Consider the following 14,647-nt stretch of genomic DNA (forward strand, 5'->3'; position numbering starts at 1 on the left):
TTAATAAATTCCAAAAGGAGAACCATAAATCTTTTTCAATGCTCCACTAGGCAAAGTGACATAGTACGTGCACCTGCAAAAGCTGTCAAAGTAATTTAAGAAGTCCTTCCATTACTGACGTACCCTGCTGTTTGCAGTTATTTAAGCTTTTAATTTCTGTCTTTTCTGCATTTTGAAGTGTGTAACCTTTTTTATACCTTTTTATGAAAAAAGGACAGACTTCTGTTTCCTTCCTGATCAGCATTCTAATAACAACCAGACCATTTAAATTTATTACCACAAGAAATGATATGGTAACGCTCCTTTCTTGCTGCACCAGAACTTTATAAAGTCTTAATAGACTGCTGTCATGTTTTTTTCCATAAAATAAAGCAACAAACTTCTTTGAAGTACTCAATTGTTTTGCTTCTTCCAACTAGTTCTGCTTACATAATAAATCTATTATTTAATGTGTCTACTTTATATCAAAAAATGAACAGGGATTCAACTTTTGCTATTTCAAATTTTTCTCATCTTCAGGCACACTGCATTACAAGAACCCATCTCTCATCTTGCTCAGAAAATAAGAGAGTTCAACATACTTAAACACAACAAGGTCACACTCTCCACAAGCCACTGCTGAACCGTCAAGCCTGTGTGTAAAGTACGGCAAAGGAACAACTGCAGCCAGCGTGAGGATATATCCTTTTTGTGTACATTGTATACATCCTCTTTGGTTTCTGCCCCACTTCAAAATCTCATCCCGCAAGTGGTCTGCTACCTATACAGTTGTGCTAAATGCTGATCACTGAAACCAGAAAAAGAAGGTGCTGACAGAATAAATACGGGTAGAACCAAACAAAGTGAGACTAGGTCCCTTAAACTGTTCTCTTCTGCTTGCCTGTAGCCTCACAAAATGTACTACTTTGGCATAAAAATGTGGACAAAATACATGAATGCTAAAGGATTTAAATGTAAGATGGTTACATTCTTGATTGGGCATGAAAGTCAATCTTTGAAATGTCAGCTTTTTATTTAATGCTAGACCTTTCAGAAGCACAGCTTTCTGGAATGAGTGCTTATTGATCAATACTAAGGCAGGAAGTTTAACAAGGCTGCTGCTATTAATTGTCCTCAAAGTGAGAAACAAATAATCTTTTGATAAATGGCAGCACACATATAATTTCACATTTACTGGCTACTCAATACATCAACACATATAAAGTTTCAAGAAAATAAAACTACTATGGTTTAAATCTATGAAGTACTGTTTCCTTTGTCTTAAAAATTTAAAGATTATTCATGCAGTACAAGAAAACAAAATAAATACAAGTCCACTATTATTTATGATTCAGTATTTTATTTTACCTATCCTCCTCTACAACCCAATCGCAGAAGTAATTATGGCTTCACCTCCAGTAGGGAAGCAGAAGATCTCTCAATCAAACTTTCTAGTTAAGTACGACCCGTTGCCTTCCTTTCCGGTTAAAGACTGTGACCTAAAGCAATGGATAATGAAATCACAGGAAAGTACTTCACATTACACTGCACAAGAGCTGAGACTGATGGGGGAAGAGGGAAAGAAGAGAGGTAAAAAAGAAGTATAGTTTCTAAACTTTCTCTTCTTCATTGCCCTTCTTTTTCTGGGACATGGTACAAACAACCACAAGCTTAAAGTAGTGCTAAGGATACCAGTTAGCTACATGGACACCAGACCAGGATAGATGCAAGCAATAATTCCAGATTAATTTCTAGAAATGATCCCTTCAAAAAATTACTTGTGTGCTTTTACTCACAGAAAGTAACACAAAGTAATGATGCCTCACAAAAATAATGTTCTCGTATCAGAAAAGTTGTCCTGGATATAAATTCAATAGATATTATCTTAGATACCATATTTACTTTTTAAATTATTATTATTATAACACAGGACTCTTGGATAATTTAAATCCTGTTAACGTTAAATAAAAACCCCCTTCATCCTTCCTAGGATAGAAACCTTCTCTGCTTTAACAGATTCAGACATATAGATGATGCATTTGAAAGAACACGAAGCAGTTGGAAACATCCACAGCTGTATGCCATGAGACAAAAGCGTCATCAATTCTGAGATCTTGTTAATTAAAATGATAGGGAAACAGAGATACACAGAAAAGTAGGTTCCCAATGACAGAAAGAAATCCTCTTCTGTGGCAATAAAGAGCCTGCAAGAGCAGGAAAACCCCAAAAATGTGTTTAGAGACACAGACAACCAGAAATGTGTAGACAAGAGTACGGGCACAGTACTTTGCAATGACAAGTAAGCTGTAATGCAACAGAGATCTCCACTGACTTCTGTAAAGTTAAAGAAAACATTAATATCCATGCTGAGGTAGGATTTATTGTAAGTAAGGATGATAAATTTGTTGAGATACTTAGTCATGGATAGCACATTATAATTATTTATGTTCTGAATTACTGTGGTGAAAAATTAACAAACTCTAAGCTTCCTACCTTTTATGTACGCTATACTCCTGAACACAGATAATATTTGAGAATTTTGTAACACTGCTTTCAATTTTTAAGGATTAATCATACTTCTGCAAAAATTTTTCAGAAGTAGTTCTGTTTTTCTCCAAAACAGCAAATAAACTTCAATTTTCTCTGAAGAATTACAGATCATTTTTCCCTCAGGAAGCCTGCACCACCTCCTGTCCCTCCAAATCAGCCCAAGACCCCACACTGCCCACAGTCAGGTATCACCTCCAAATAGCCAGATCTCGCTCACTCTTCTCAATGGCACAGAGACTATTCTTTGTGAAAATGGCCATTTTCAGCTGACATACTGTGGCACTATGCCACACATCATTCTAGCTGCAAAGAGTGCACCATCCGAACGCAGCCTGGCTTCACTTTAATTGGCAACAAGCAGAAGTGTTAGTCTTTTAAAATAGGACACAGAGATTTTCTGTGCTATTAGCAACAACTAAAGCAAGCACCTCTTTTATAAACAAGTATTCTTTATGGATTTTTTTTTTTTGTGGATTATTTTAAGAATCAGATTCACTAGGCAGAACTTCCAGTTACAAAAACTAACAAAGAAAAATACCACTTATTTTCCCTTTTTGATGGTTATTAAATGCCCTAGGTTTACTCAATGATTAGAGGGAAGGGAAATGACAAAATGGAGGGCTGAGGGGGTCACGGTGGACAGAGGAACAAGAAGATAAGGGGGAACACGCATCAGAAGGGAAAAACTAATCAGTGTCCATATGTACAAAGGCATGTGAATATCCGTATGCACAAAGGCAGAAAAGACAGCACATTTTTGACGTAACAGGAAAGTCAAGAGACCTGGAAATAACTTGGGTGCACAGTGTGTGACTTAAACTGATTTTATAGCTGTTTCAATTCACTTATCTGGCTGGAATGTGCTACCTATTTCCTACAATTCCTAAGCAGGTAAAACAGAGATTACTGATTAAATCAATCTTTCAGTTAAAATGTGCATCATATCCTTACATCAGCAGAACTATCACATGATAAAATCACTGCTGGAAGCGCTGTTTGCAGATCACGTGTGACTTTTTTTCAAAGGAAAGCTTACCAAAAAACTCTAAACATGTTAAGTGAATAATAAAAGTGACTGAAGTTAAAAATGTATGACGTGGATGTGATCCTAAACGCAAACTTCATAATATCTCCAAACTTCAAGATTTAATGGGAAACACCAAATGACACAGAACTTTAGACAGATAAAACCTGAGTAGCACTGAACTCTTGTCCATCAAACCTATGGACAGTGGAAAAGTCTATTTGACGGAAGCTCTGTATGAAACATGAAAACAGAGAGACTAATCACATTTGCAAGAAAAAAGATTGTGCCTTGGAAACAGAAATACTGACTCCAATCACATTTCTGTATAAGGCTCCCAACCAGAAGAATTAGTTAGCAAGGAGAAGTCCCTCCTTGTTTGATACCGGTAGGACTCTTCTGCTCAAAGAAGGTCTTTCTCCACAAGGTGCTGGGAAACATGGATGGCACTCAGATTTGGATTCCCTTTACTAATTTCAGATACTTTAGAGCCTAAATTAGAAAATAAACAGCAGGAGAGAGGCATCATCAGGATATAATCTAGATTCTAGGTGGGCTGAATTGCCCTTTGGCATGCGCCTCTCTTTCCACTTTCTGCAGAAAGAACCCAGGGTAGCACTGCTACTAACTTCAGCATCTCAGCAGTGTCTAAAATTAGACGGGTTGAATTGGGGCTTTCACATTTGGAGATGCTGAGATCCCTGCAGGAAAGGCTTTTTCTGTTTCTTCTACTTCTTCCTTTTGCCCCCAGCCATACTTTATTCTTTAATTGAACAACTTCATTTTTGTCACTCTTATGTACAGGATTAGAGAAAGAAAGAAAAGGTTGGGAAACATACAGTACTAGAACTAAGTTTTAGACGTAAGGTTGTGCTCTCCAAACTTTCAGGCCAGAGGGCAAAAGCAACGTGGAAGTTGGGACACAGGTCCCAACTGTTGGCTGACAGTTCTTCTGGCTCCCTGCTTTGGCTAGGTGGAGGTAAAACGCGACCCTTGGGAGGACAGAAGATACACAACAAATGAAAGCAGAAGATACCACTGTTATATTAAGATGTCAAATTCTCCTGATGAAAAAATTAATCCAATTATTTCAATCAACTATTAAGGACAGAAAGGTTCATCCAGTTTTGACTGTACTTTGCGAAACAACATTTTTCTTTCAGATCCTTCAGAAAAAAGAAATCTTGGTAGATATATCAGTATGGTTCATTTGTTTGTAGAAGACAGACCCTCAGAAAGTCTGCCTTTCTATTTGTTAAAAAACTAAAATAGGTAACAACAATAGCCAGAAAAAGCATCTGCAAACTTTTTGTTTGTCTAAATGTCTCTCTCAGTAGGATAAATCAGAGGTAGATGCGCTGATGACTTTGCCCTGACAAAACCAAATGTTCCACTAAACGCCCACAGGGTAACAAAAAATTCCAGAGTGATTTCCTGACCGTTACCTCCTCTTTCCACTCTTTTTTCTTTTTTTTTTTTTAATTGGAATCATGGTAATTAGTGGAGAGATTTCTCAAGTGATGTTTACTGCAAAACTCAAAGGCAGCAACAAGGTTTATGGTGGTTTATGGGTGCAGAACAAACTGCAGAACTCTGCTGCAGGGACTTGCAACAGTCCTTCACTTAAAACTATGGTGAGAAGAGATCAGGGCAGAGAAGAGGAAAGAGCTCACACTAATAAAAATACTGAAATTAAAAAAAAAAAAAGGTTTACAATCTTATATTGGTTTGTTTTTCTTTAAATGTGTTCACCGACTAAATTAAAATCAGTCACTGTCACTGTTTAGAGGCAGTATCTACTATCTTCTTGTTGGGAAGTTCGAGCAATCTTGTAATTATGCCTCTACTTGGTAGTGTATATTCCTGAAAATAAAATTATGCATGATACATGAAGCATCTAAATGTTTCAGTTGCTCAAAATCCAGATAATCTTTCAATTAAAAAAAATAAAGGAAGAACTGCTTGATTTCTAAGAGGTCTTGTGTTGTAAAAAGCAAGGTTTATACAAGGCAAAGGATATATGTGTGCCTGTACTACTTCGGAAAGGTATCAGAGCCACGAGAGGGCACTCTCGTAATCTACAATTTGAATTTTTGCTGCCTGGCTTTTTCATTTTTAATTAAAAGGAAATCTGCCTGTTTTGCAGAATGAAGAGATCTTACTTGACACATCAAGACAAAAGATTTTTCTCCAAATTAAAGGAAGCTACTGATATCTACGATATTTTCAAATTACACCACATTAGCTAAAAAACTGAATTTACTAATCAACCAAAGCTTACTTCAAGACTATATTTTACAGAAACAAAACATGATTTACATTAAAAACTAGCTCTTACTGTTTATGACATCTGTCAATTTGTAATATTTTAGTCAATGAGAGTAGAAGATACCTCCAGCTATATAACCAGTATTATCTGTGGATGCTAGGCAAAGATGTGATCTCAAGCACATAATCTGAATCCAAATACAGGTAAAGGCCCTTAATCTGAACTTTTATGTTTCTGAAATTATTGTGGAGTTGTCTGCAGGATATTTTTTTTTCCTATTTTTCTTAAAGGGGTTCAGTCACCTTATACAGAATATGTACATTCAGCACTGCATTATCACAAGCATTTCCTCTCCTCTTTCATGTTCCTGGAAAAGAAAGGTCTTCAGAATAGCCCACTCTCACCACCTTTTTCAGGTAAGGAGGGTAATCAGTTACTGGAAGCCCTTTGTAGCTAATGATTATGTCATTTATTTTACTGGCCATTATAGGTGTATTGATAAATGGGGCAATCCTGAAGGTAAGGTTATTCTGAACACATCTACCTGCCTGACACTTGCTATCTTTGTTGAACAGAAGCCAAGTATTCCTACTGCAAGCTGAATTACATATTGTCTAGTTACTAGGATATACTGCAATAGAAGTGTAAAAGCTACCTTTGCGATACGCTTTTAAAAAATAATAAAAAATGGTAATTCTCTTCTGTTTGAGAATATCAAGAAAAAAGTTTAGTCTAACTTGGCTTTTATTACCTTATGCAAAAGTGTTTTTAAAACCTTCTTAGACACTGTATTTAGATCCTGCAAAGTCATGGGAAGTAATTCACTTGGTTTCTTCAATATACAAACATTTAAAGTAGTACTGACACACAGGGATTCTGAGTAAATCCACACTTAGAATCCAAATGCCCAAGTTTCCATTACGGCTGCAAGGTAGTGCATGCCTAAAGGTACAGGTATTACATACATTTCCTTAGAGACAAGGGGGCATTGCTAACTTACTAATTATAAAGTGAACTGGTAGTTCTTATCTGATATTCTGCAAATCTTCAAGAACATTTTATTAGCCACTAAATACATTAGGACTATTGACATCCTAAAATACTCCATTTTTAATAAGCTACCCTATCACCTGATATAACAGTAAAATTGCAAAGATCATATTCATGAAATCAAACAGATCTTCCTGACATTCTATCCAGGCTCATAATAAACACACTCTCTTTTTAATTATATATTAATTTGGAACAATTTTATAGAGCTGTCACTGCATTTTACCCAGAAATCTGCATTACCTGGGAGTGTATAATGAAACAGAATTAAAACAGATTATGCAAAAACTGAATGCACAGTAGTCTAATACATGCACTGCCGTACCCTCCTCATCAATAGTTAAAGGAACTCAGCAATATCATTGGCAAGATACCGCAGAGTTGAAGCAATCTCATGCTTATATTGACTTTTATTTCAAAAATTTTAGCTGGTAATTTCTTATACCTTCTACATACCTAATTAATGTAGGAGATAAAACATACCAGAGACATATTATTAGATCTAGGCATGAAACAGTTAACAGCAGCGCACATGCCAAGGTTTTAATAAGGCTTAACAATAAAAAGCTTCAATCCTCCACTTTCACTAGATTTTGTTGTTGTGGTTTTCCCTTGCTTAGGGCAATCCATCTGTTAATGTTGACTTGCAATAGAGTTAAGCTCGCACACGTATAAAAAGCCTAGAACAGCTAACCTAAGCAAGAGTAAGCTCAAATGAATATTACAGAGATGGAACAATTCATCTTAGGCAAAGATTAATTGTGTGTGCGCACACGCGCATGCACACAGGCACGTATGTGTGCGCTCCCGTTACTTCTTTTTTTAGGAAAGACTTTCAAAATGCAAATTATAGGAGGGCAAGCTGATCACTACAGTTTGCAATAACACATTTAATTATTTATCCTCTGATTAGGTTTTGACAGCTATTTTACATGCTATAATTTGTTTTGATTTACTGTTAATTTTTTTAAAGTCTATTGCCGATCTGGCAAAAAAAGATACAATAAAACCACTATGACAGCAGTGATAAAGCTTAGTAAATATTCATTGCTAAAAACGGCTCTGCACTGTGACCAGTGCTGGTATTCTCCCTGGGCCAAACTGGCCTTGTTTTCAATAAAACCAGAGAAGTATCCTTTCCCTTGAGCCCTGTTAGGCTGAGGCTGCAGTTGGAACTGTCATCTTCACACAAAAGCAAAGGGGTTGGGTCTTACAAACGCAAAGCCTAATTGGGAGATCTTCATGGCTGTACCCTTGACATTTATTAAAGCCTCATCAACAAAACAGGAAATAACCGTACTAATTAGCAGACCCACATACAAACTATTATTTGTTGGGGTAAAAGCAGATTCACTTCCTATTGTAAAGGAAACATCCTCCCAGACGCCAAAATCCTGTTATGAACCCATTATTAAAATGATCTTTTACACCGAAGCAAACTTTCGTATCATACATAATGTTTCAAAGTAAATATGTTTTATAGCATCTCAGGTAATTATTAGTTAGTATTTATGTTTAGCTGTTTCCAAGAAGTGGAGAATGAAAAGCTCAATGCATACATCTAACATGACATAAAATATAATACCAAATTCTCTATATTTACAAGTTTTTAAATGTTTCAGTATGGAAGAGAGAGTAACAAAGTGCAGAGGTGCCTCTTGTTTGGAATCAAGATGACCATTAAAAGCACTCTCTGTTTTGTTTGGGTTTTTTGTTTAGGTTTTTGGGGGATATTCAAATACACTGACATTGCAACTTAATCAATATCTGGCCCTTACTTTGAATATACATCAAAGTGCACGAACTGCATGTTAGCACTATCCTTATACTGCTATAGACACTCATGGGCACCATTTTAGAAATCTGAGTAGAAAGGTTCATTTGCAGGATAGTTACAGAAAAAAGGATTAAACCTGACAACAATAGCAATCTGTAAAATTCACTTTTTTAAATGGCAGATTCAGTACTAGATCAAACAGTCTCTTTCATACACATGCACTTGTGAATGCAAATGTATATTTTTATTTAGATGTAAAGTTTAAAATCACCACGTATTCATAAAGAACTTGCATTTAGGTTGTCTTATTCAAATACTTACCAAGAACAAAAATAAAGACAAGAGTAGCAACAGTATACTATTAATTTTTAGAAATATTTTGGTCTGTTTGCTTTTGGGGAGGAGGAAAAAGTGGGAATAGCATGAGTGACAGGTGAAGGAAACTGCGCGAGACCAGACTTCTTGGGGAGCGATCACCATTTGCTCCTTCCTGCCCACTGGGCCCACATGACATTTGGGACAAGACACGGGACCTTTGGTTTGCAGCAGGGCAAAACTGCAGGGCTATTAGTTACAAGCTTCACTAGTAAACAAACCCTATATATGTACATGTATATGTATGTGTGTATACACATAAATGCACATGTGTATATGTATATATGTAAACAAAACTATGGACGGACATGCACTCCTTCTGTCTTCTTTTCAAAATTAAAAGATGACTGGTAGAAACAGCAACAATGATATCAAAGGATTTAGCAGTATACAGCTGTATGAACCCAAAAACATACAGAAGTTAAATTGTTCTGTCTGAACACAGGCCTTCAAAAGAAATGTTTAATTGTACCAAGGTAAATTATATTCCTTTGTATCCCTAGATTCCAGTACCTAAGAGTAGGCAGCACTACCATATCAGTAAATTACTGCAGATTTCTTTCATAAAAGCAGCCTTTAAAAATTCACTGACTACAAGAGTAAAATTGTGTTACATGTTTACACAGATACCTATAACTGTAGATTCACCTACACTAATCTGTGAATGTTTGCTTATAATGCATCAGAAGCTTTTTAGTACCTCACATTATCAAATTATTTTGGGGGGGGGGAAGTTGCTATATATTAAAATGACAGTTATCTATTAGAAACGAATATTTTAAGAACCATTCATGTTATTAACACTAGAGCTCTATACTCATACATTTAGAGTTCTATCTTCTCTTCTGATACTCAGAGAAGAAAATCTACTGTACACAAGTTCCTGAAAGAATGCAGGCACCACAGCTGCCTATATATAAAAATATACCGAGGGCACATATTTTAAAACTTTATCACTGGCTTTAAGAGATCACGAAAACACGTACAAAGTAAAACCTGCCTAAATAAGTAAAGCAGAAAGTCTTTATATTATTGTAACCCTACTAAAAATATCGACTTAATACTAATGTACAATTTCAACATGATTTAGCAATAATCTACATCAGTTCTATGTTAAATTTCATAAACTTTATATTTATTACAGATAAAAACTAATTAAAAAATCAAATTGACTAAACAGACAATTCAGATTTGTATCATTGCAATATCTAAAGTAAAAAACCAAATGTCGTTAGATCAGCTGGACTGAATTTCTATACTTAATTCTCATATGAGGAAGATATATGCATTGAAAATCCATATATAAACATTAATTACATGTATTAAAAACATGCAATAACAATATAATGTAAAAATCTATATCCACACATTAAAATATGTACATATGCAGGTATTTATTCCCAGAAAAAAGTGTTACAAAAACTACTTTATTGATATCTTTGAAATTAAACTGTCAAAATTAATCCAAAGACATTAAAACACTTGCCAAAGTTGAGACACTACACCTGTTACTTCAAATCAAGACTAGAAAGGATTAGAGAACAAAAGGACAAGAGATTGGCACTGTATTAACTAGCTGACTTATTAATAAAATAATAAATCATAACTATCTGAGCAAGGTTAAAGGCCATATGACTGCCAAATCAATTTATCAGAAAAATAAAATTAATGTGCCCCACTATAAGAAACTAAAAAAAGATAGCTTAACACAGATCGGTGAATAGACCAGAACATATTTGCTGTGAGAAGCTTTTATCAAAAACAGTATTTAAGAATTAAATCTCAGATCCATACTTATAAATCTCCTGTTTTTTCCCCTCTCAACAGAGACGAAATACAAATAACATTTTTGCTCCATTCAAGCAGTATAGCATTATTTCTATAAACACAGCCTTTTAATCACACTATCCAAACACAGACAGTAAAATAATCTTAAATAGATTCACTGATGCGTTACTATAAGCGGCAAAAAATTTTCCTCATATGTATGTGAATAAGAACAGAAGTTTCAGGTGTCTTACCTGTGCCAGTCTTCGTTTTTCTGAGTTTGCTCTTTTCTCATAATGCAATGTATAGACGGGAGCTGTCTGTACTGCACCAGCGCTGCAAGTCCCATAGTATTCCTCACTCTCCTACAACAAAACAGATTTAAATTCCTTTATTTATAATCATTATCTACAAACGTACCCTCCATATTATGCATGCAGAATGCATTCAAAATTATCTTGCCACAATCTATTACTGTCATGAAAATACCATCTGTAGTAAGGAAATCAAATTTAGCCTTTCAGGAAGCTGAATTATCAACATTGTCATTTAAAAGATGAATTGTTCAAACGTCTAGGAAATATTTTTGAAAGTTTTCTTAAAATAGCATAAAATATATCTAAAAAACAGTTCCTTCTCCCTAGAGAAAAACCTTAAGTGGAAACAAAATTTTCAATGGGAAAAGCAGCTGCAAAATGCCTAAAACATCTTTTCTGATATTTCTGCAACGTTGCTTTTGCAAAATGAAACTATTCCTTCATTTTTAAACATTGCCATTGCCCACATATCTTATGAAGCCAAAACAGACAACTACACCTTCTGAAATACATTGTACTGCACGAGTCTCCCATCTCAAATTCTCAGCTTGAAGCAAAGGCTTCGATTGTGATATCAAAGCAATCAACTTTATGAAAACATACATCCTGTTAATGTATCTTTGAAGACCTCTGTTGTTCTATGATAAAATATGCAAACAATAAAGAGATTATTCAGTGGATGCATAGAATGACAGATAGTTGCCAGAGGGCTCGTTATGAAAAATGTATTGTTGAACAAAGGGCTAAGCATATTTCAAAAGTCATTAAAAACACAAATCTCATGTGATTTGTAAAGTATAAGCTTCAAACTGATACAGGAAGCAAGGTAAGAAAGTAAGAAATGTACTACGTACCTTGTGTTTTAACTTACTCTTCACTTCTTTTATTCCTTGCCTTGCCTGATTTTTTGCCTAGAAAAATAAAAGGACTTAAGTAGCTCTGCAAGACACTGGCTGTAGTCATGGAACATGCTTTATGATGCCATACTTATTTTACCTTTTTTTTTTAAACACCTGGTGATATAAAGAAGGGCAATAACCTTCATCACAAATTTCATACACGCATTGTCAGTATATTTTATATATTCATGCTTTGTCCGTACATTTAAGGATTTTTTTCAGTACCTGCATGCCAATGCTGTGAAAACATACACACGCAAAAATTCTTCAGTATTGCTAAGGACAGGCTAAAAATGGTCGTATACATCACTGCTTTATTTGAAATGGTCCTTTAAATTTGAAAGCGTATTTTAGCAGTAAGGCATGCTGGAAAAATGTTAAGATTTTCAAGATGACTGCTACAGTGTTCCAGTCTGGCAACTTGCAGGGCAACATCAATCTTAAGAGAAATGAAGTGATTTCATATGCAGATGGAGATTTTTGCCCAGTGTTGCTGAACAGCGTAGTGCTGCTATTTAGGGGAGAATTCTGTATGTATTAAAATAGGCAGCCAAGGATCACTGTTGCATAGAAAACCAGCCAAGAATGTTCTTCAATAGAGAAATGAATTATCAATACAAAGTACCATGTACTTATGCTAAAAAACATTGGGGGGGGGGGGAGGGGGGAGAAGAGGAGGGGCATAGAAAGAAAGAAAAGATGGGGGGGACAACACCACCAAACCCCCTAACCCTAATAGAAGAAAAGGTATCTTTCTTATATGAATATAGGAAAACACTATGGAAGTTTTCAAGGTTGTCTTGAAAATAGGACTTTTAAAAATACATTTAAGGGCATAAATATGTGGAAACCACCTATTTTTCTATGGTTTTCTATACATGGAAATTCAGAAAAAGAAAATCATTTTCTTGAATCAAGAGGTCAGAGAGTCTTTTTGATCCTTAAATCATACATCTATAAGCTCAATAACAGCACAATGGGGTGCCATGTAGCAGATGCTAACCTGAGAGCCACTTTAAACTTTCCAGATCATGTTCACAGCATTTGGATGCATTTTGGAGTGCTTTGTTCTAACTCTGACGGATGGAACCAAGCACATTACTCAACTACCAGTGTTTCCTGGCATACACAGAAGTTCACTTTGAAGAACCTTTATTATCAAGGACATAATTATCAAAATTGAAGGCTGGGAGAAGATCACGTAACCACAGTCTAAGCTGGTGCAAACTGAAGAAGAATAATTTGCAGATAACCTGCTAATGAACCATTTTTTAAATTATAAATGAGTCCATGAATATCAAATATATTTAATTTATTTACCTGTTTCTCTCCACAACTTCTGTGTTTTTCAACTGATGTAAAATTAAAAATTCTGTTTGAAAACTTTACTTAAAATACACTAGCTTAGACTGATGTACTGATTTATTCAGGACTACTTATTATGCATCCAACTAGTGAAACATTTGGAAAAGCAAAAATGAAGCCAAAATTCTTTTCCCATATATTAAAAATGCAACCTTAAAGTATTTCCCACTTCATTTTACTCTATTGCTGTTTTTCTGTACTGCATAATACCATATAATTTCACATGCTTTATTGGTTAGGCAGCCTTTGAAAACAAGATCTTTTAAGCTTAAAAGTATAAGCATTAAATCCAGTTAAACGTGAGTATTCTAGTATCATCTTTAAAAGAGCAGATGATAGAAAAGACTTGCTGCACACATTACTGATGCTTTACCACATCTTTTCAAGAGTGCAGGACTTGGTGCCAAAGCGAAATTGCATCTGTGTAAGCCAGGACTCCATTTGTCCAGCAAGAACTGTATCTCTTCTGAATAGAAGATTACTACATCGTGTTAACACTATTTACTATGTAACTATACACTATAACACTATATTTATATTACATATAAATGTAACATTTACAAAACGTTTCACATTCATATTAACTTTGCAATGCCCTCGTTGTGTTACAGGACACCTTAGTGTAAATGGGAATTTCTATTTTCAGAGTCCATGTTTTAATCGTGTTGTCACCAGGTTAGGCAGAGTTTACAGCTGTGTATCAAATATCTAAATGGTATTCAAATAAGCTTCTAGTATGTATTATGATTGAAACAAAAACAGCACACTGATGCTTTGAAAAATGTCTATTGTTGCGTAAAAGCTATCTGGAAGACTCTGAATCAACTCGAAATCTCAGTGCTATATGAGAAACAAATGAAGCTAAAAATGTTCTACAGGCTGAAGTGTTTTTCTGCAATACATTTATAAAATGCTTAGGTTTTTAAGTATTCAGGAAGAATGAGAGGTTGTAGGAAGTTGTGGTATTTTTGTGTATTATTTATTTGAAATAGACGATCTTACAAATTTATATGCTGTTTTCACAGCCGGAGTGGCTTTGGTCATTGCTGTGTTGATCAGCGCACCGCCTTTCTGAAATACACAAAAACTGTATTTTAATAACATTTTAACTAAGTCAAACCTTAAGACAACAGCAAGGAAAAATAAACAGTGTGCTGTAAAGAAATAACAATCTTCCTTTTAAATCAGTAAGAATAACCACAGCTGTGTTTCCTCCCCAACCTGCTGTCTGCAGCTACACAAGGGTTACAGTACGTCATTATCATAGCTGACACA

The 14,647-nt window shown here is 35.1% G+C and overlaps 1 protein-coding gene across 4 annotated transcripts in view; it reads right to left on the bottom strand.

The window, feature by feature from the left end:
* Positions 1-14,647, bottom strand: part of DENND1B (DENN domain containing 1B) — a 170,181-nt gene that overhangs the window by 14,650 nt on the left and 140,884 nt on the right. For all 4 annotated transcript variants that reach the window (XM_075508168.1, XM_075508166.1, XM_075508165.1 and 1 more), the window contains 3 exons: positions 14,375-14,443; positions 11,963-12,019; positions 11,046-11,156 (listed from right to left, as the gene is read on the bottom strand). In XM_075508168.1, coding sequence (XP_075364283.1) covers positions 11,046-11,156; positions 11,963-12,019; positions 14,375-14,443 — 237 coding nt within the window. The remainder of the gene's footprint in view (positions 1-11,045; positions 11,157-11,962; positions 12,020-14,374; positions 14,444-14,647) is intronic.

This window comes from Mycteria americana, chromosome 7 (genome assembly GCF_035582795.1).
Source record: "Mycteria americana isolate JAX WOST 10 ecotype Jacksonville Zoo and Gardens chromosome 7, USCA_MyAme_1.0, whole genome shotgun sequence".
NCBI lineage: Eukaryota > Metazoa > Chordata > Aves > Ciconiiformes > Ciconiidae > Mycteria > Mycteria americana.